The 22,773-nt window shown below is 41.2% G+C and overlaps 1 protein-coding gene across 2 annotated transcripts; it reads left to right on the top strand.

The window, feature by feature from the left end:
- The first annotated feature begins 200 nt into the window (after positions 1-200).
- On the top strand, positions 201-20,998 carry si:dkey-178e17.1 (tricarboxylate transport protein B, mitochondrial). Of its 2 annotated transcripts, XR_005709607.1 has the most exons (10): positions 201-1,103; positions 9,764-9,871; positions 11,110-11,209; positions 16,577-16,715; positions 17,274-17,358; positions 17,527-17,631; positions 18,038-18,153; positions 18,287-18,360; positions 18,790-18,966; positions 19,420-20,998. XR_005709607.1 is itself a non-coding variant. In XM_040156467.1 (9 exons), the coding sequence occupies exons 1-9, from the start codon at positions 992-994 to the stop codon at positions 18,902-18,904; spliced, it is 954 nt and encodes a 317-aa protein (XP_040012401.1). In that variant the 5' UTR covers positions 201-991; the 3' UTR covers positions 18,905-20,998. The 2 variants fall into 2 exon arrangements, 1 of the variants encoding a protein (XP_040012401.1); XM_040156467.1 differs by having other exon boundaries at positions 18,790-20,998.
- The last annotated feature ends 1,775 nt before the right edge of the window (positions 20,999-22,773 follow it).

The following is a 22,773-nucleotide window of genomic DNA, read 5'->3' as shown; positions in this document are numbered from 1 at the left end:
ACAGGAAGAGGAATGAAGTTTACACACTGTTGTTTGCCCCCCCACCCACCTACCCACCTTCATTCACATTAGGAGAAAGATATAAAAGATCTCTGGTGGTTTCGGACCCGGTTTTCTGTGTTTTGTTTGTTTTTGTTTTTTTTGGCAGGGCAGGTTTGGGGGGGGGGGGTTACACTTGTTTACACATGTCTTTTTTTTGGCTCCGAGATTTTCTGCCCCACCTTTACTTCCATCCTGTTGCATGACCCAGACTGACATTTTGTCAACCAAGCTCCCAGGACCCGATTGATGGTCTCTGTCGCTGCGGGGGCTGCCGCCTCTTTGTTTGCAGAGGGTGCGGCCTGGACCTTTCCCATGTCTGCTGCTGGGGAAACGCTTCAGGTTTTTGTCGTGAAAGACTAACAGGTTGAATCGGTTTTTATTCTTGCTCGCTGGGGCGCATTTATTCGCCAACACCCGTCGAAGGAGAAGGCTGCGCCCCACCTTTCTCCTGCCGCGGAACAAAAGTGGCTCACCTCCCCTCGGATAAACACCCAGGGTGCCACCTGCTGACCGCCGCCACGCATCGGGCTCGCTCGTTGTTTGAGTTGACTCGCTTTCGCGGGGAGATCGCCACGACGGTTCCACGCGGCAGCAGTGCGCGGAGACGACTCTTCGTCCGCCCCTCCTCGCTTCCGGTTCGCTCTGCTCTCTTACGTGCTGCTGTCGTGACGCCGCGTTACCATAGTGACAAATAACAGCTACTGGATTATATGGAAAATCCCAACTTCCTTGACGGTCCCAGTGTCCGCCCACTGTAAACACAGATCCGCCGGAGTCTCGGGACGCGCCAGAGACCACCTACATCCAGGAAAGCGCGTTTGGACAGCAGCCGTCCATGTGCCGCGCGCTCCGGTCTACCTGACAAGAACTGCAAGCCACCTGCCAGAAGATAAACCTCGTTAGAATAGAAGCCTTTTCTCTAGATTTCACTGTGTGTTTTCTGGTAATTATGCAGGACAAAGGCACATTTATCAGCCCTTTCCCCAGACCACGGTGTCTGGCGGCAGCGGCGCCGGCGGGGAAAGCGAAATTAACTCACCCCGGGAAGGCGATTCTGGCAGGTAAGTTCATCACAATTTTATCTCACGGGAAAGTCAGAGTTGGTCCAAAGGGACACCGCCTTTGCGAGTTACAACTGAAGCCAAAGTTGAACAGAACAGTGTCACTGTTCGCAGATACTTTGTGGAGGCTTGTGTCTGGTGCGCAGCGAATCAAAGTGGGTGTGCACTGTACTGGCTTGTGGTCTGCTGGAAAGCTGGTAGCTGTAAAGATAAAACGGCAAACCACCAAGTCGGCGTGGAGTTAAGGAAAACATGCGTTTTCTCACACCCGTCACTGCATTTTACGCATACACGCTATAATTTAGTAGAAAACAGTATGAGGATATAACATGTTTTCTCAGGCCTGTGTTGTTGTTTGCAGTGAAAATAGTTGAAACCCAAAAAATAAGCTCTACTGCAAACAGGATTACCACACCATACAATAGTTTTTTGTTTTTTTTTTTGCATTTTGTTTTGTTTTTCTCATGTCCCTGCGCTCTGGCAAACGGGCCTGTCCTGTCGTGGTCAGATCTTAGCTGCTGCACTGATGTGCTTTTCTCCCCCTGATCTAAAGATCACCTCTAATGCACTTTACATAATGCTATTAGAGCAGAGTGATGAATCCAGCGGTGTAGGGGACACTCGCTCCTGGGACAGTAACTGGAGCCATTCCGGAAAGGTCTCCTGTGTGTGTGTGTGTGTGTGTGTGTGTGTGGGTGTGTGGTGGCGGCGATCAAAGCATCGAGCAAGAGGACTGAGACGATGCAACACATCAAAAACATCTTTACTGTTGAACTATCAAATGTCACATAATCATCAGCAAATGATCCCCCACCCATATTTAAAATGTATTTTTTTTCCTGAGAAATTTAAGGAATTCTTGTTCAGAGCTGGGCAAAATCAATCTGCTGATGAAGATCAGGCGATATGATTGAAAAGCTCCTGGACAGCTGTTAAATAGACCTAACCTTTATTGTTGTTCTGTCCATTTGTGACCAATCTATTGGTGGTTCTGCTCTCTGATGCCGTGACAGAAGCAGAAAACGTTTTGCTATTCTGTCACCTCAAGGCTTCAAGCTAGGGATGAAACTAATAAATATTTTAGCTGTTGACCAATCAGTTGATTAGTTTTGGAGTAATGGGTTAACCACGTATTCAAATAAAATGTCAGAACCGGTAATATATAACTAAGGAGAGCCAAAAGATTTGCTCATTTTAAACAGCAGCGAAAAAAACAAATTATTATTATTATTGTTGTTGTTATTATATTGATATGATACAGAGAAATAAGAAAACATATTTGCACTGAAGGTGTGGCCAGCAAGGGTTGGTTATTGGTTAGTCATTATATTTTTTAACAGATCAATTGATTGACTGATTGGTTCAGTGCTACTTCAGTCATTCAGGTTCAGTACCCCCGTCCATCTTTCCTGCTGCTCTGCTCCCCCCTCAAACCCCCCCGGCCCCCTCTTGTGATGAAGATGAGGATGCAGCAGCTCCAGTTGATGAAGAGGCTCTCTGAGGTGCTCCTGTATCAAGGCTACATGCTGGTATTTGGCAGCGCACTGTTGATTTCAGCCTTGTGCTCTGGCAACAGTTACATGCTGAATATTTTATCCTTCTGAATGAATTCCTTTTGATTGAAGTTTAAAAACAAACTCTTTTGCAGCTGCAACTGACGATTGTTTTAGTTATTGTACTGATTATTTTCCTGATTAATGGATGGACCATTTTGGCTATCAAATGTCAAAAAATAGTGAAAATTGCCCTTTATAAGTTCCCAGAGCCAAAGGTAACATCTTCAAATTGCTTGTAAAACCCCCAATATTTAGTTTATGATCATATGTGACAAATTAAAGCATCATATTATCACATTTTAGAAGCTAAACCCAGCAAATGTTTGGTATTTCTGAAAACTGAAAACTGACTGAAATGATTAATCGATTATCAATTCATGTTTCAGCTCTATACTGTTTGCATACATGCCAAGTGAAATCATCTAAGTTAGTGTTTACAGTGTTTACATATGCTGAAGCTGGTGTCGGCTGCTGTAAATGACAGAAAAGTTTAATATACATTTACGCCCTCCCTTTCAATTCAGATTCAGACTTAGATTAATGACTTGACACCATTGTTACATGATTTGAAGTACAATCAACATATACCATACATTAATGACAAAACAATAACACCCGGCAGGAATAAAGCACAAGACAAAATACTTAAACAGGGGTAAAAGATTCTTTATAAATGCCCCAAATTTACATATTACTTTTGCGTTACGGTATATGGATGGAGAGGTGGATTGAGAGGAGGAGAAAGAAAAAAGAAAACCTCCTCTCCTGACTCATGTCACCCTGTCAGCTGCCGATAAATGGAAACGTGGCCATGATGAGACCTTTCCCTTCCCCCACCAGCCCTGTGCAGCCTGATTGACTGGATATGGCCCAGTATTGCGCCCTGTTCCCCTTCACTGTGGCGTTTTGCTTGTCTCAAGCCTGTCTGTCCCGTTTGGCAACCACAGCATGATTACATTCCCTCTGTCTCAACTCTGTGCACCCTCTGACTCCTCCCAGCCTCACTGTCAAGAAACCATTGATTTATCGCTGTCGTTCAAAAGTTTGGAAATGAAAGTGTGTCAGAGCATCACTGGGGGTGACTCAGTGATAGATATACTGCCTCTCTGAGTCTGACCCAAGATATCGTCCATTAAAAAACGCAGCTTTATATTGTCTGGATACAAATTCTTCTCACTCAGCTATGGCAGTTCATAAATACAGTTGACACCTCCTCTGCAGTTCTGACATGCTCATGCTACTTTAGATTTATCTGTTATGGTTAGCAGAATGTCTATGGGGAGAGAGCGAGGCACTTGTACATGCCCGATGGCTGTGGAGTAGACAAAGCAGGAAGTAGAAGGTCAGAGCTTATTGGATTAGAGACCCCCACATATAGACAGTGGTTGGGGAGGAGGGGTGCACATTGCACGTTTCCAAAGCTTTTAGAGGCCAGCGATGAGCTCTTTTTGCTGCCATTGGTTAGTTCAACTCTTCTCTCAACAGCCACTGGTGATGAGGTTGAGACACGGTACGAGGGAGAGTTTTATCTGTGTGAGGCCTGAGGGTGAGAGAGTGGTCTAAATGGGTCCCTGGTCTTGATTTGCTGGCTGCTGTGCATTCATACACTGCTCTGGATTTCATTTATAACCTTTCTGCTCAGAGGAGAGTAGAGTCAGAGCAGCAGAGGGATGGACAGAGAGAGAAAGTTCCTTTTTTTAAATCTCCATTTCATGATAGATTGGGTTTACTACTGAGACAGCCTTCTTTTTTGTCACTTCTCCTGCTCTCTTTTCTTTTTTTCCTCTCTCTCCAGCCTCGGGGCAGCCAGTTAGGTTTTGTGAGTGGCTGTCTCCTCTCAGGCTCAGAGGGCTCGTCAAACTATGGCTTACTCCCCGTTTCCCCGTGTCACAGGCGACACACACGGTCTACTCCCATACACTGTTTCTGCTCGTTGCAGACCCTGAGAACCAGGAGGCAAGATAATAAATCACAGTGCATCCCTCTGTTCAGCCTCCCAGCCGCCCCCACTGTAACAGCTTTTCAGCTAGATGTTGGTATAATGCAGCCATGGACACACAAGCAAACAGGAGTGTAGAAATGAGTGCAGTAAAATACGGTTTGCCTATATGATGGTCGGCTTAATATTATATTTTTGGTCTTTTCTTCATTGTTTCATTTGTGAATTTCTCGGAGATTCATCACCGCACCACACTGGTGGTTTTGCATGTTTTATCTCATTTATTACAAATCAGTTTACCGAACATTTTGCTTACCATTTCCTTAAACATGCCTAAAGTTTTTAGACTGATTTTCTTTCTTTCTGTCAACCCCTGAGTGTAGTTCATTTCACTACTGTGCAGAAATGGACTTGCAGAGACTTGAAGCTTGTTTGAGAAAATCAATCAGAGGAGTTGCTATAAATTTTATTAAATAATTTTCAAGTAATTACCTTGTCTTAGACTTGAGAGATGGTTGCCCAACAACAATCGTTTAAAGACCTTGAATAACTATTTTCGCAATCAGCGTCATACTATGAGCGATGGGGTTGTGTGGTCCCGAGGGAAATATCCGGCTCTTTAGCTGCTAAATGGTCCACTACAGCTAGTAGCTAACTTTTGTCTGTCCGCTTTTTGGTCCTGGAAAGTTTTTAGATCTTTTTCATTGAAAACAGCTGCTTTCTGCATCTCGTAACCATGCTAAAGAGAGACAGAACCAAAAAAGTAAAGTTGCCAAACCAGACAAAGAGCTGAAAGAAGCTAAAATGCTCTGTAGAGCTGAGAGGAACTGCAGAGTTGAGGGATACTTTAAATCAAACTAACCTTCAAATTCACACAGTCCTTTTTACAAAATCTGTTTATTCTTTGTTTTGGGGGTTTGAAATTTAGACAGTGTAGTTTGTGAATACTGATCACTGCTTAATAGCAATTAATGCTTGAATATTAGATGTAGGATTTTACTTCATGCACCAAACAAAGAACAGTTTTCAAATTCTCACAATTGCACGAACACGTAATAACGTAACTTGGGCAAAATCAGAAAGCAGACTCAGTATACACTCTGTAGTGTACTCTGTTGTAAAAATAGCTGTTATGTTAAGTTAACTGACTGGTCATCAATCAAGGCAGGTAATCATCAACAAATTATGTAATTAATGTAAATTTAAAGCATGGAAACCCTCCGGTTTTATCCCTCAACTGTAAAAAGCCTGGCAGTCTCGTATGCATCTGTACACACGGTCAAACAACCTGTGCGTAGTTGTTTATGTAAATCAGTGTACAATCTGCACGCTGCAGCGCTCCAAGCAGTTAAAACAGTTTCCATGTAAAATTAATCAACATCCCTCCTGTAATTAAGCATCAGTACAGCATTGGGGAGTGTTGTTCAGGACAGACGAAGCCTAAAAGGCCAGACGTCAGATGAATAATTCTTTTCATGTTTTGCGCGAGGCAAACAGAAATATTACAGCTCTATTAATAGGACACCTCATGTTTGAAGTACATCAGTCCTCTGGCTATGTTCTCCATTTGGACTGGAGATGTGGACATAATGGCATCTTTCCCTCAGACTCCAGAGAATTTAAACTGAGAGATAATAATCTAAATAAGGAACATCTGGATAAATAATAGATAGATTCTGTTGCAAAACTGCTTAATTTGCAGGAACATTCACATATACACACAAGCACAACCACATACAGTATGTAGATACACATTGTTGACTGTTTTGTGTGAGTTTTATTGTTTGAATTTGAACTTAGTTGAAGATGGAATCACTGAAATAGAATCTTTATTCCACAGCTACTCAACAACGTAGCAGGCCAAAGCATCTTGCTATGCTGCAAGTCAAAAATGTTTGTTTTTGTTTTTTTTGAAGGAAATGGAGCTTCAAATATGTTTAGAACCTGCCAACTTCAGAGACAGTGTTGGATTGTCGGTTTTTCCTTAGAAAAAGTACGTTTCTAAGTAGACCAGATGTGTTGGTTGCTCATTAGAGTCACCAAAGCAGACAGGACTGTCCCTCCCCGTCAGCTGGCCGTCTGCCTGCTCACCTGGCTTCCTCTGTGCCTTGCTGTACTGGATTAAAAAAAAAGGGGCTGCAAATTTGTTTTCGAGCATCCTGCATTCATGAATATGTGGGCGAACGTGTGCATGCAGTATATACTGTGTTTTCTACATGTGTTGTTAAACATGTGTTCAAAAGTATGAGTACACTGGAGCTGAAACAGTTTGTTGTTCAACAGAAAATCAATTAAATATTCTGATAACCGATTAACCATTTAGGGCATTTTTCAAGCACAAATACTAAACATTACCTAATTTCACCTCCTCAATTGTGAGGATTTTCTGCTTTTCTTTGTCCTATGTGATTTTAAACTGAATATATTAGGGCGTTGGTTTTATAATAAACTTACCCTGTCTGGCCAGAGAGTGAGTGTTACCCTTAAACAGTACATCAACTTAGTCAGTATATGTCTGATTTATTAAACTGCTGCTTAGCTTGTGGAAGTTTCAAGTTCTTAATGGTCTGTAGAGGCAGGCACTACCCTGTTTTTTATTGCCTCTGATATCACTCCAATGCCATTTCTATTTCTTTTTGTGTAATATCAAGTGTCAGAGATCTATGTGGATGCGCTGATTTTATGACACAGTGTGGAGAAGAGTAGTTGGGGGGTGAGAAGAGGGGAAGGAAGGTGCTGATGAGAGAAAAATTCAGAACAAGAGAGGAGAGCGAGCCTGTGAAGATAAAGATTAATGGCCATTTTTGGTCATGTAACCCACGTTTGGCAGCTACACAGGCTGCAAAATGGCCTAGAAGACAAACAAGCTGCTTCTCCTCCACATGCGCCGTGTGTCTGATGAGGATTGATCATGTGTTTATATCTGTTGCTGAGTCGCTGCTTGAGAGTTACTGCCCGTCGGTTTTCCCATGCTGCTCAGTCTTGGCCGAAAACAGATGAATGAGGTTTATTATCTCTTTTTCTCCCAGACACACTGACCCACTGATCCTGGATCACGGTTGCTGGAATGGAGCATGTGATTTCTGTTACGTTTCAGTTGGCCAACATTTACTTACCATTTTACCAGGATTAGAAGACTTATAGCTCACTAGCCCGGTGATTTATATTTGTGTGTGTGTGTGTGTGTTACAGAGATTGTGCGTGAGATCACATGAGTGTCATGATTCCGCTGTGTGGTGCTCACAGTTTTAATGAACAGTGGTGATTAGGTGAGTCCAAGTATAATCAATGATGGGTTTGTAAGCACTAAATTAATACTGCGCCAATCGTCACAGAATGATCTCACTATTGATGTACTGATGTTAACTGAAATACTCCAAATCACATGCTACAAAGTGAAATTGCGTTCATGTGATTAAAATACATGGTGATATAATGTTCAGGTAGACCAAAATACTATAATATAATATAATTTTCAGAAAATATACATTTTCAGGTATTTAAAATCTAGTGCTGTAATGCATTTAATGCCAAAGATATTGATCACAAAATTTAAATATTAGAATTTTGTCATAATACAATCATATGGAGATGACAAATGAGTATCTTAAAAAGTTGTGCAGTCTCAAGTAAAAACTTTTGCCCCTTATTTATATTCCTTATTAAATCAGCTGCAATCACAGAGGAGGAGATGTATTTAAAGAGAAGCAGATGAGTCACAGGCTTCTTAGGCTGTGAAACAGATAAGATGTGGGTTATGCAAAAATGGTTACAACATAATATCAAAAAGATATTCCTAGTGTTATGTATACTTAGTGTCTATCGAAACTTTAGGTATTTAGCTTGCATTGCAAGGTCATCCACTTGTAGCCCCCCCCCCTCTATGCTATGGGTTAAATATATATTTTTATCTTAGGTTGGGGTGATGCTGAAAAGGTGCGAGGGTGATAAAAGTTGTGTTGGCAGCAGTGACATATGAGGGGTGCCAAACTGCAGCAATAAATGACAGTTATGTAAATTCATAAGTGAATGTATGTATGTGGAACGAGTCAGAATATATTGAGAAATATAAAATGCACAATAATATACCAGTAGCAACAGCTGCTTAATTTCATATTCAGCCATTATTACTTCTTATTCTTTAAACAAAAGAAACATTTTACTTGTGTCCTCAGTTCTCTTATTTCAAGAATTTAATAGAAATGACTCATTTCATCTGAACAAGAACCAAGAGTGATGAGATTTCTGTGCTTGGATAATAAAAATGGCAATTTTGGAAAAATCTTGAAAACAGTTGATTGGAAAGAGAAACAGGTGAAATATTCTCATTCCCATATTTTAAGAAAATATGATTGTAGGACTCAGTAATCAGCTACAATTCTGTGAGGTTTTTCTGTTGAAACACGTGGCATGATGCGTGTGTGTGTCTCCCTCGCTTGTGTGCGCGTGTGTGTGTCTGTTTCGCTGAGTTAATGGAGGGTCTTGGCCTGAGTAATGGAGCCCCTCCCTGCAGACTGAGAAGATAATTTAATTAATGTCAGCCCTTTCTTCATCCCCCCTCCTTCCCCTCGTGACTCATCTGTGTTTTGCATTAGCTTGGTTTTGGACACTTGTCCTTATCTACTCCACTCATCAACTGTGGCGAATTTCCAGCTGCACCCTCCAACAGTCACTCACATGTTCATTCATTGACTCGATTTCTTGCTTTCTCTCTGCAGATTTTCTTTTCTGCAAACACTTACTGTATGGTACAGAAATTAGTCCAGCACTTAAGGGGCATCCCTCTGAAAGCACAGTCACTGTGTAGTTTAGCTGTGGCAGGAGAAATGGATTAATCTTCGCCTGGCTCGTTACCCTTCCTGCAACAGCAGCAGTGCTTTTAACGGTTAATGAGAGACAGCCATTTGGGGAGTCATTGCAATGATCCATGACGTAATAACACCTCCTTGTAATTCATAAGGGAGACAGGGCATTGGCTATGTTAAGGCTGCAGCCAGGCAGACATGGTATGCTAAGTTCAGGCTATATGTCACTAAAGCTGCCTGACCAGTAAGAGAACTGTTTATTTTTCATCCTCAGTTTTTTTTCAGCTTTTTAATTGGTTGATTTATGCCTATTCTTTATGTTGTTCATATGAATGACTGGTGGCTTTCTGTGTTTCTCAGGCGGAATTGCAGGTGGCATAGAGATCTGCATCACCTTTCCCACAGAGTATGTCAAGACCCAGTTACAGCTGGATGAGAAGGCCAATCCACCTAAATACAGAGGAGTAGGTGAGTATGACTTGTTAGAACATTTTTTAAAAGTCTTCCTTTATTTTGCCAATATATTGAGCTGAAAGTGGGATTTAATTTGATATCAAATATTTGCCAGCTCAGACACCCACCATTAATATAAAATAATATCCTTTTCATTCCTTTTCATTTTTTAAATTCAGCAAAAGTCACACCAGAGGAAATTGTTGTTTGAAAAAACATGGGTATGACCCGTTTAGACCTTTATTGTCTTACAAGTTGAAGTTCTTTCTGCAGCAAAACAACATAAATCACACATGCAAAAAAAAAACGTAAACACAATTAAAAACCAATAAACATGAGGGCATTAAAGGAATATATATCCATCTATCCATCCATCCATCCATCTTCTATCTATCTATCTATCTATCTATCTATCTATCTCTCTATATATTGTTCTTCATCCTCTCTCTCTACCTCTCTCAGGAGCTCATTATCTCATTACCCATCATCCCCAGGTACATTAGGGATTCTGGCAAGCTGTCACTGTGCCTGTTTATATGACTTAGAACAGACCAATGCACACATGCACATTCACCATCCATGCATACTAGCACACATACACACACACACACAGGATCTGTTACTGTTGGCTGGAGCTCTGAGGATCGGAGACCACGGTAATGAGTGCTCCTGACAGCTGTTGCTTTTGTGCGTTTGGCTAGCTCGTACAAAATGGATTACTGGGCTGATGTCGCCAAGAGCCAGAAGAAAGTTTGAAGAAAAACAACAACTTTTGGGGAAATTAGCCCGTGGTTCAGTTTACCCATGACATAAATGATTAGACTAACAAAGTATTGAGTTGCCTTTTCCCTTGTGTGATGTTGATGAACCAAAAGCAAAGGACAGATGTTTTAGGTGTATTCCTGGATGTATTATTCATAAGGGTGGTTCAATCCTGAATGACACTGGGCAAAATAAGTAAATGAATAAAGAATAAAAACACGGTTTACTATTGATTGATTATGCTGTTGAGAAGAATTACCAGTGGTTTTTTTTTCAAAATTCATTGAATGTGAAAGTATGAGTGCTGTATGGTCAAACTGCAAAACACTGAATTGTATAGTAATACATATTATCTAGTGTTCAATCATTTTGGACATTCTATAATGTGTGTGTGTGTGTGTGTGTGTGTGTGTGTGTGTGTGTGTGTGTGTGTGTATGTGTTTGTGTGTGTTTGTGTGTGTTTGTGTGCATGCGTGTGTGTGTTCCTCCAGGTGACTGTGTGAAACAGACGGTACAGAGTCACGGTGTCAAAGGACTGTACAGAGGACTCAGCTCACTGCTGTATGGCTCCATACCCAAATCTGCAGTCAGGCAAGTAAAATAACTGAAAGGACTCTGAAATATTTAAGTATATGTACAAGACTAATACATTTACTCAAGTACAGTTACAAATTGTGATATGAAATTCCAGGTATGTGAAGATAAAAAGCTGCTAATCTTAAATATACTTAGAGAGAAATTGATTGAAGAACTTGTTACACTGTTACATGTGATTTCTAAGCATGTTCTTAATGGACAAGATGAGTTCAGGCTTGATTCATCCCAATTAGTAAAATTAGAAATGACTAAATAAAGACAGTAAAAACACCAGTTTCTGGGTAGCTTTTCAGTATTTCTCTCTAATCAGTGACTTTCAGGTGATTTGGAGTATTATATTTATCTATAATGTTTGATCTTCAAAATAAATAGTAGCAGCAGAGCTGACGCACACTGTACACAGACACACTCATAAACTTTACGTAAAATCCTTCTGTTCACCACTTTACCAGTGTGTTATTATGCAACCTCCCCAAATTAACATGTGCCTTAACACACACACACACACACAAACACACACACACACACACACACGCACATGCACACGCACACACGCACACGCACACACACACACACACAAACACTTTTTATATGTTATGTACATATTCCAATAATTAACTAATAATAATAACTAAATAACTGTATAAGCGTGTATATGTGTGCACTAAAGGCTGGAATAAATTGAACACTTTTAGCTAAGTCATTATGATCTTCTACCTGGAACCACTAACTCACACACTCCAATTATTCTAGTCCATTACCCACAGTGCAAGGCATAAATGCCACACTAGCCTTCAGTATAATTACGTTATTCTTTCACAGCCATGACATTTATTTCCAGATAAGTGTGCACATTGCACACACGTACACACACACACACACATTGCACAAAATGAAGTCAGACGCTTTTATTGTCACCGTTTTTGTTCTCTTTCTCATTCTTTCATTCCTTCCCTCTCTTTCTTTCTGTGTGTGTGTGTGTGTGTGTGTGTGTGTGTGTGTGTGTGTGTGTGTGTGTGTGTGTGTGTGTGTGTGTGTGTGTTTGTGTGTGTGTGTGTGTAATGCTGGAGGGTAGAGCCTGTCTGTTCGATGGAGAGACAAGCCCAGCCAGGCGGAGCAAAGATGCCACTCAAACACTGGCAGGGTCTCAATAGGGGTACAGAGAGGGAGACTTGTGTTGGTACTGGTGTTTATGTACAGTGTTTGTGTGTGTGTGTCCATGTGTTTGTGTGTGTGCACATACGAGTATGTCAGTCAACCTTCAGCACCCTTTCCAAAGGGAGTCTAAATGGTTTTGTTTCTGCTCTAAGGAGAGTTTTCTCTTGGGAAATATGACATGGAGGAGTACAGAGGATTAAGCCATGTCCTCTTTCTGCTTATTTGGTGACAACATTGTGTATAAAAATGTATGTAATCTGCTGTCTGCTGGGTATATACATTTAGATTCAGTTATTTAGGCTGGTGGTTCCCGACCGCCAAAGCAAAAACCAGGGTGTGGGAGGAGTTTGGACATGCTATGGAGGCTATCGAGAAAAGACTTTTGGTTGGCCTTAAGGAAGTTCTGACAATCATCAGACACCCTAAGGATGGGAAAGCAGGGCTTGGCGCGGGCTGTGTTCAACTGGTAAGGAGAACTGCTGACTCTGACTGGGGATATCGTTAGGCCGTGGAAGAAACACTTGGAGGAACTTCTGAACACGGCCAACGTGTCCTCTGAGGAGAGGCAGAGTCTGAAGACTTGGGGGAAGCTTCACTAATATCGCGGGCAGTGGTCACTGAGGTATTCAAAAAGCTCCTAAGTGGCAAGGCGCCAGATGTGAATGACATTTGCTCAGAGATGCTGAATGCTCTGGACTTTTTTGGACTGTCTTGGCTGACATGCCTCTTCAGTGCCGCATGGAGGTCGGGGCACAGTGCCTTTGGACTGGCAGACTGGGATGGTGGTTCCCATATTTAAAAATTGGGACTGGAGGGTGTGCTCCAATTATTCGGGTAGCTTATTTCAGGGTGCTGGAAAGAACACTCTGACCTATCATCCAACCTCGGATTCAGGAGGAGAAATGCGTGGAAAAATGGACCAACTCTTTACCGTTGCAAGGTTACTGGAGGGGTCGTAGGAGTTTGTTCATCCAGTCTACACGTATTTTGTGGACTTGGAGAAGGCTTATGAACGTGTCCCTCAGGGGGTATTGTTGGGGACACTGCGGGAGTATGGGGCAACGGGCTGTTACAATGAACCATCCAGTCCTTATCTAACTGCAGCGAGAGTTGTGTTTCTGTTCATGGCAGGAACTCAGACACGTTTCCAGTTGGTATTGGCCTCCTCCAGGCTTGTCCGTTCTCACCAATCCTGATGGTGATTTTCATGGACAGGATTTCAAGGTGCAGTCAGATGGAGGAGTGTGTCCGGTTTCAGGACCTCAGAATTGCCTTGCTGCTTTTTACAGACAACGTGGTTCTGTTGGCTTTGTCAGACTTTGACCTCCAGCACTGGGATGGTTTGCAGCCGAGTGTGAAGTGGCTGGGACGAGAATTAGCATCTCTAAGTCGGAGGTCATGGTTGTCTCCTGGAAAAGGGTGGTTTGCTCCCTTCAGGTTGGGAGCAGTTTGTTGCCTCAAGTGGAGGAGTTTAAGTATCTTGGGATCTTGTTCATGAGTGAGGGTAAAATGGAATGTGAGTTAGACAAGTGGATTGGTGCAGTGTTAGCATTAAAGTGTGCATTGTACTGGACCATTGTGGTGAAGAGGGAGCAGAGCCGGTAGGCAAAGCTTTCGGCTTACCAGTCAGTCTATGTTCAAGGGGACGTCTTGACTACCTTGCTTAACCTGCTGCCACTGTGACTCTCCCACTTATCTGGAGTCGAATAAGTGGAAGAGTTGGAGGGATGGATGGATGGATGGATGGATGGATGGTTCCCAACCATTTCAGCTTCTGATCCCTTAAAACAAAGCTATGTCTACTTGCGAGTCATCATTACAGTTTACATAGTGTTTATGGGTTGTGACCTGTTCAATCAAACATGTTTTCCCTTTTTTTATTTTAATGCTTTCTATAAACATAAAGAGGTAAAACTATCCAGTAATTTACAAGGAAAAAAGCAAAGATTAGAGGCAAATTTGAAAATATATACATGTTTTTGCAGAGCAGAAATATGTTTTTTCTGCTTTCTATCATATTAATCATCTCCTGAATCCTCACATGTATCTTGCGATCCTATGACGGGGTCCCTAAACCCAAGGTTGGAAACCAATAACTTAGGGAATATAGCAGAAAACGAACAGGAAAATTAAAAAAAAATGAAACATGATGGAGAGATCGAATGCTGTTAAGATTAGACAGTTAGCTTTGATTTATGGAGAATACCTTGGCACGTTTCCATTGACCACCGCTTCCCCTGAGTCGCTTGTTCGATCCGTTCTTTTCTCACTTCCTCTATCTTTTTTCCCCTCCTCCCTTCCTATCGCTCTTTTGCCTCCCCAACCCTATTTCTCCCCATTCCCATTAACTGATTGCCTGTGCATCATCATGCACCATACAGTCTACTGGAGAGTTGTCAGGACAGTATGAGAGGGACAGACAAGAGAGCGTTTGACCTTTTCCTCCTCTTAACCCTTCATCCATGTCTTCATCCCCCTCTCCTGTCTACCCAGCCTCCTTTTCTTCTCTCTCCTTTCTTATCCAGCCCACTCTTCTCGTCTCTCCTTCACCTCCTCTTCTCATCTGCAGAATTGACCTTGTAGAAAGACCCACTAATGAAGATTGGGCAGCACTCTACTGTCCAGAATGACTTATCTCTGACTATGGATGTCGGCCAAAACACAATGTGACAGTGATAGTTTGCTTGTTAAATGGATAGGGGGAATCTGGAGAGTAAATTGGCAAAGGAGCAGGCCTGACAGCTGCATATTTCTCTCCAGCAGCTTTTAATGAATAGCATTCGTTGCGCAAGGTTAGTTATTAAGTGCACTGCCTTCTCTGTGCAGTCTAAGCATGCTGTAGGGAAGTACACTTTTTTATTTTCTACTCTTTCCAAAGCTAAAAATCCGTCTGTAGTCAGCGATTGGTGTGCATAAAGACAGAGGCGAATGGATTTATGTTTACATGTCGGAGTCAGGTTAATTGCGTGGCGTCTGTCTTTCAAAACAAACTAAATCTGTGTGAGGAGGAAGACAGAGGAGCAAATGTGGAAGGTTAATGAGGGGAGGAAATTCTTTCAAAGGAAAGTCAGATGGCGTAGAAAAATAAAACCACATGAGCCGAGGATAAGAGATGATTTGTGTTCTGTTCTGGCCAGACCTTTGGCGATAGCAGGTACATGGTTCAAGCAGACTATGAAAAGACAAAGCATGCATCAAGAGCAAGTGTCTGTCCTCCCCCACCCCTTTGCTAAATGTACCGGGCAGTGTCCTGCCTTCACCACAATTCAATTCCATCTATAAATAACCCTTCTTGTAAAGGGCTCTCTGGCACAACATTTTCTGATTGTAGAGAAACATAAGCCACACCTCTCTCTCTTTCTGGGCTGGCATCCATTGCAGCTGTTCCTGGTTTCTCATTGGTTACTCAGACACTGCACTTTTAGTGGCGAATCTTTAACGAGGAAGTAGGCAGGACAATAACGTAAAAGCCTTAAGCACATTCTGCACTTTCAGCGGTTTTTCTCCACAAAAATCCGAGTTAGAAGGAAGTCTTTTGCCTTGAGGTGCATCCGGGTTGTGCTTTTATTTGTACTCAGTGAGACATGAAGAGGAAACTAGTTTAATGTCTGCTCAAATGTCCTCCTCTCCTCTCTGATTTCTGCTGATGGGGGCAGCGTAATTATCTTGCGATATGAGGCCCTTTTTTGCCACATACACCTATCACTACAGACTATATGCTATAGGTATAGTGATAATGTCTTAATACAAGGAACCTCATTTTATGTCCCTGCAATATCACCATCTATTTGTTTTTACTTTATTTGTTTACTAAAGCGTTTTTATTAGACACACATTAAACCGAATATACTCTCAGATGATTAAAACAGCATAATCCAATTACAGAGTAGTTTAATATCTCGGCCTTAAAGAAAAGAAATTAATCTCAAACAAATAGGGACAAACGTACAAACACGAAAGTTTGAAAATGTTACTTCCAGGCTGCAATATTGAAGACTCAGATGATCTTAATAAGAATATTTTCCTTAAAATGTCACATAGATCTGTTTCACAGAAATGTACTCAAATTGACTGTGTAATTTCAAAAGTTGGACCCCTGTAGTAATAAAATAAACAGAATTAACGTCTGCTTTCACAAAAATCTGTTTGCTTGATTTTTTTGCTGTTCTCATAATTCCATGCTGACTCTGTTCTCCTCCTCAGGTTCGGGGTGTTTGAGTTCCTCAGTAACCGTGCAAAGGACGAGTCTGGTCGACTGGACAGCACCAGAGGCCTGCTGTGTGGACTCGGGGCTGGGGTGATGGAGGCTGTTTTGGTGGTCTGTCCCATGGAAACTGTCAAGGTATGTTACTCACTGATCTGTGGTCAGATTTCTGATTTCATTTGTGTTGATTTTTAGAGTCATGCACACTAGGTGCCCCGCCAGGACGATCAGGTAATATGGACAAAATAAGTAAATTGCTTTTCCAAGTCTGACTTGTAACATCTGTTATAACTGTTGTTTTCTGAAAAAATTCCCAGGACATTACAGTGATAAGCATCTACTTAGCATAAATCAGAAGTATTTTCTTCACACAAAAGTACTCTTCTCTTAAGAGTTACAATGGTCAAAGCATATAAATATGGCACTGAAAGCAAATACTTAACTAGTAGATGTTTATTCAAGTGCTGGTGCCAGCAATCATGCTACTGCCTTTCTGAAACTGTTGGTTAATGAATCAATAGTGGACCCTATGTATTCACTGAACACGGTTTCATTGAAACGTCTCTGCGAAGAGAGCTAGACTACACAGGTGTGTTGATTTCACCGTCTTTTGCGTCTCCCTTCTCTGTAATAGCATAATTTTCTATTCTGGATGGTGATCATCCTGTTCCTTTTTTCTTTTTTTAATCTCTCAAGGTGAAATTCATTCATGACCAGACTTCAGCAAACCCCAAATACAAGGGTTTCTTCCACGGAGTCAGAGAGATTGTCAGAGCGCAAGGTAAAGAGCGGCTTCAATACATGTAATTCACCTGACATCTACTGCTCAGACAGGGTAGTGCAGCCGAAAACATAGTGTTAAGTATACTGCACAGTACAGACCATGATGTTGTTAGCTTTAATTGAAAGAAAGCCTGAGGAATGTATTCTCCCTCTTTTGCCTGAACAGGATTAAGAGGGACATACCAGGGTCTCACTGCCACGGTCCTCAAACAAGGCTCCAACCAGGCTATTCGGTTCTTTGTGATGACCTCTCTCAAGAACTGGTATAAAGGTCAGTGTACATGAAGACATTGTGTACTGTGTGCATTTGTATGTTATTACAACAAGACAAATTTAACAAAAGAGACCAAATCTGCCAGGGGCTTGAGAAAATTATTTTTAATCTTTGTAAGAAATATGTAAAGTCCATTACTCTCAAGAACAATAGAGTCTCCAAAGCATATCTTGTGGAATAAGGGTGCAGTATAATATGAGGATTAGCACACAGGGCATAGCATTAATATAATATTAGTATAACTGGGACACATCTATTGTCTGTGGTCCAAAGTGCTGGCAGATCACCTGCATGGTTTAACCAGCTACCAACCCTGTCCGGTAGTTCAAAACTAGGTCTGGTTTTGAGCTTAAACATAGACTGACTCACACTTACTGACTCTTCTGTTATGCCCTTTCACCAGGCGATAACCCCAACAAAGCTATTAATCCCTTGGTGACTGGACTCTTTGGGGCCACAGCAGGGGCAGCCAGTGTATTTGGAAACACCCCACTAGATGTCATCAAGACTCGGATGCAGGTACCTAATATGAAGACTGTTAAAAAGCACAGGTTCACTGTTTGTGTTTCTTCCTTGTGTGTTTTGCTGGTGTCTTAATTTGACCTCAAGTTGTCGCCGACTGCTGACATTGTCTTTACTTCTCTTTCTGAAGGGTCTGGAAGCACATAAATATAAAAGCACGCTAGACTGTGCTGTGAAGATCCTGAAATATGAGGGCCTGGCAGCGTAAGTATGCCTCCAGTTTGTTTAGTTTGGTGTCACAGCAGGCTTGTCCCTTTAATCCTTTCATAATAACAAGCCGTCACTGCTTTCTCAAATTATAGTTATGTTGTTAACAATGCATGAGAAGCAATTACTGGCATTACTTCATCCTTTGTATCAAACATATTTATTAACTTTAAACAAAAATCACTGAATATAAATTAAATCTATACATGTTTACCTCCTGAAACCTTATGGTCATCTACAGTATTATGTGTATAATTGTTCATGTTTTTTTAAAGAATATGCTCAAAGATGTTGGAAAATGTTAATCAATTTTAATGTACTGAAAACTGCATATAGATACAGTGCGTGTCCGCTATCAATAAATGTGCCTTTTTGCTGAACACTGATATCTTATGTCCTCCCCTCTCTGTCTCTGTTCATCTGTAGTTTCTATAAAGGGACAGTTCCCCGCCTGGGCCGTGTGTGTCTGGATGTGGCCATAGTTTTCATCATCTATGAGGAGGTGGTGAAGGCCCTGAATGTGGTCTGGAAGACGGACTGAGCTGCTGGACATATAGAAAGGGCGGTGGCTTCCTGCTTCCCAGGCATCAGACACAGATCAGAGTAAGGCAGACCTTTTTCTGCATCATAAAACCAGCTGTGGGTGGGACAGAGAGCTGAACTTGGATCAGTGTCTTATGCTAACCAGGAGAGAAGAGAGAAAGCCTGACAGAGGCTCAGTGTCGCTAACATCTGGACAGCCGGAGTGTATTCAGAGCCTTGATGCTCAGTATCAAGACATCTGGCAAGACCAAGGGTCAGCTTCACAAAGTGGGATTATAAAGTCAGCCAAATAACTGTGAAAAAGATGCTTCACCGTAGAGATACATCATCAATTTCTAATGTGAAACAAAACCTGAATATCAGAGTCTTTAACATGATTCCTTCATGACTGCTTATTAACAACGTTTTTGCAGATATTTCAGCGCCTTTTTCAAGTTATCTGATTCGCTTTCTTTGTAAACCTGCTCTGTAAAATAACTCCCTTCAGTGAAGAACATTGTTTCTCATTCACAGCTGATGTTTACTGCAAGTATGCAGGTGTCATCCTGGATTTTCTTGAGCTTGTGTTGATCTCTGTCTCCTCTTGTGCCGAAGATGCTTTTAAACCCAGAAGACCCAGATTGCAGCTGGTTGCAGTTTACAGTCATATAAAAAGCAGTAACTTCCATAACTAACCATTTAACGGAATGATTTTTGATTTATAATATTCCAATTATTTTTATACAGTATAGATTCTAATTTAGTTTATTACCAGCAGTATAGTTTTATCGTAAAATATATATTTTATTCCTGTGCCAAATGCCAAACCTGTTATACTATGAAAGTGTGTTCAGAGTAAGAACATGTCTAGAAGTGTAAAGATCTGAACTAGAGAAGAGCAAATATTTCTGATTTATATTGTGACATGCTTTTTAAATGTATCTATTGGAAATAGAATGGTGAATATCTAGACGGTTGAGAGACTATTTGCTGATAACTTGAGCCACCTGTGTAAGTTTTTTTCTGTAATCGGGTCTGGGTGTAAAGGTGTTTTTTAGATGTAAGGAAAATATCCTATTGCTGCATTTCACTGTGAGTCTAAATGACCCAACAACACTGAATCATACGCCAAGTAAACCCAGACCTACTTTTCCCCTTCCGTGGAAACATTATGTTCATCAGGTTATATCTTAACGTCAGGTTCCCACAACTGGATGGTTATTTGTCTGCGTTTTACGTCAGAAGCAGTTTTCAGTCTCTGTGATTCTCCCTTTGACACGTGTTCCCTACACCAGTGCTTCCCAAACTGGGGGTTGGGACCCCTGGAATTGGTCACAAGATAAATCCGAGGGGTCGCAAGACATTTAATTGGAAAGGAGAGAAGAAAAATATTCTTCTGCTGTACATATTTATGTTCAGTTTTTCAGGAAATCACTCTCGGGTGGAACTTCCCACAATTTGTAGACATGATATGTAACCTGTGATAAGGGGTTGCGAATAGAGAACACTGCTTCATTTACTTTTACGGGGTCAACCACCAAAGAGGTTGGGAATCACAGTCTGTTCAAATCCATCTCAAGTGCTGTTATGTTTTTGTGCCATGTTTCATTCAGGGTTTGTTTTTACTTCTCACTCATGTGCCTTTTGCTGTTGTGTTTGCTGGTAAATGCTACTTGAAAAATATCCTCATCTATTATCAACCTATTTGAGATTACTGTGGTTCAGTAATATTATTTATTGTAATAACAAATATTTTTCCTCGTAGTGACGTGAAAGCAGTCGTAATCAATATGTCTTACCGTAATGATTGTATGAAAATACTGATGGATAATTTTATTTCTCTGTTGCTGAAATAAAGGTCACCTTTTTTTTTTTTGTATTTTTCTGTTTGGCAAAAAAAAAAATGCTTATGGAGCCAACTGCCAAATAGCCAAGAGAAAATGTTATTGTTGAAAATCAATGTATTCAAAGGCTGTGTGTTAATGTGTGTGTGTGTGGTTCTTTATGATGAATCTTGTGCAATAAACGCTGTCCTCTTCTTTTGTCTGTGCTAAATGTAAAGCCCTTAGCTGTGGGAGGGGATCATGAAAACTCATTAAAACAAGCATCTGAAAACCTGAAAGCATGCAGCGTGGTTGTTGTTTTTATCCTCCCTCTCTCGTTGGTCTGTTGTTCTGTCCGTTTGGTACAACAGATCATGTTGGGACAAACCATGGGGGGACAGCGAGGGGAGGAACTGAACAGGGAAGTCATTGTTCCAGGTTTGGCTGATACTCATGCAGAGTGATTCAACAATCCATCTCTCTTTCTTTCTCTCTTTATCTCTCTCTCTCTACGTCTCTTTCTCACTCATTCACACACACACACACACACACAACCAGTCACACTTTCAAGATGGTTATAATGTCAGAGAGGTGTTGATTCAACTATGATCATTTTGGAGGCTGCAGTTTGTGCTGCTGTTGAATTGTTCTGCATTATACGGAGAAGTGTTTCTGTTATTTAGCCTACCCCCATTTAGATATACTGGGTGATGCAGCCTCCAAAATGACCACACAGTTAAATCAACAATATTAAATTTTTTGAAACTAATTTAGAGAGTCAAAACAGTTTCAGCAAAAATTGAACTTTATAACCATCATGAAGGTAGAATTTCTTGCATTACTGCATAGTAACAAGACTGTATGGTATAGTGCATTATTTTCAGCTAGGTGCACCTACAATATCATTTATATGTTGATTATATTTAGTATTAATAATCAGAATCTGCAAAGTAACTGGTTACTAAAGCTTTAAAATAAATGTAGTGGAATAAAAAGTACAATATTTGCATCTGAAATGTAGTGGAGTGGAAGTATGAATATAATTATGAGATAGCGTATATCGGAAATATTCAAGTAGAGTGCCTCAAAATGTACAGTATATACTTATTTTGACCACAGGTGTGTGCATGAAGTTGTTGACCAGTGCAGTGTGGTGCAGCATCGAATAGCGGTCTACACTAAGTTAATAAGTTTCAGTTTACCAGGAGGGAACCTGGAATGACCGCATGAACTGTGAACTCACTGTTTACACTGAAACACAAATACAACACATGACAAAAGCTTCATCTTAAACACTAGGGGGGGCTGTTACCAGAGCCTCAAACGCATCAGCGATTCTCTCTCTCTCCTTACTGCTCTGACACACACACATCTGTGATGAGAGGGGCCCTCCTCTCTCTTCATACACAATAGGGCTTTATGAGGAGGCCCAAAGCACCCACCAACCTCCCTTCATCCTAACATCATCACTCCCTCCTCCTCCTCCTCCTCCTTCTCTCATCTCTGCTGCTGGAGAGAGGAGTTGTTCAAAATTGCCAAAAAAAAAATCTCTCATCATCTTAAGTCTCACAGGCGTCAACCACACAGCAGCTCAGGACCAGACATGTTGTCTTTGAATTCCAGATGTGAAAAGTTAAGTTTCCCTGTTTTTTCTGTCCATTGGTGACTTGATAGCTAACTTTATTTTGCCCAACATGTGGGCTACAAATACTTAGAGGTGGAAGTGCATTTAAGGAAGTACAGTGCTCTGCGTCTTAAAGATGGAAACACTCTATATCTGTGGTTCCCAACCGTTTTGGCTGGAAACAGTGTCTTCTTGTGACCTCACATTACAGGTCATGGCCTTAAATTGGATGCGAAATTAAATAATAAATTTTAAAAACGTTTTTCCTCTCATATAAAGGATTTTTAAAGCCCAGAAGAGGTCAAAATGTACAGTATTTCATGAGTAAAGGACAAAATTTAGAGAAAAGCCTTGTGAGCCCAGACCCCTAGATTAGAAACCACTGCTCTACACGATATTTCACTGTCTCATAGCTGTTGTTAGCTGTTTTGTATAATATTT

Source organism: Xiphias gladius, chromosome 19, assembly GCF_016859285.1.
Source record: "Xiphias gladius isolate SHS-SW01 ecotype Sanya breed wild chromosome 19, ASM1685928v1, whole genome shotgun sequence".
Lineage (NCBI taxonomy): Eukaryota > Metazoa > Chordata > Actinopteri > Istiophoriformes > Xiphiidae > Xiphias > Xiphias gladius.
Note: the sequence above shows the minus strand (reverse complement) of the source record. Positions and strands in the feature narration are given on the sequence as shown.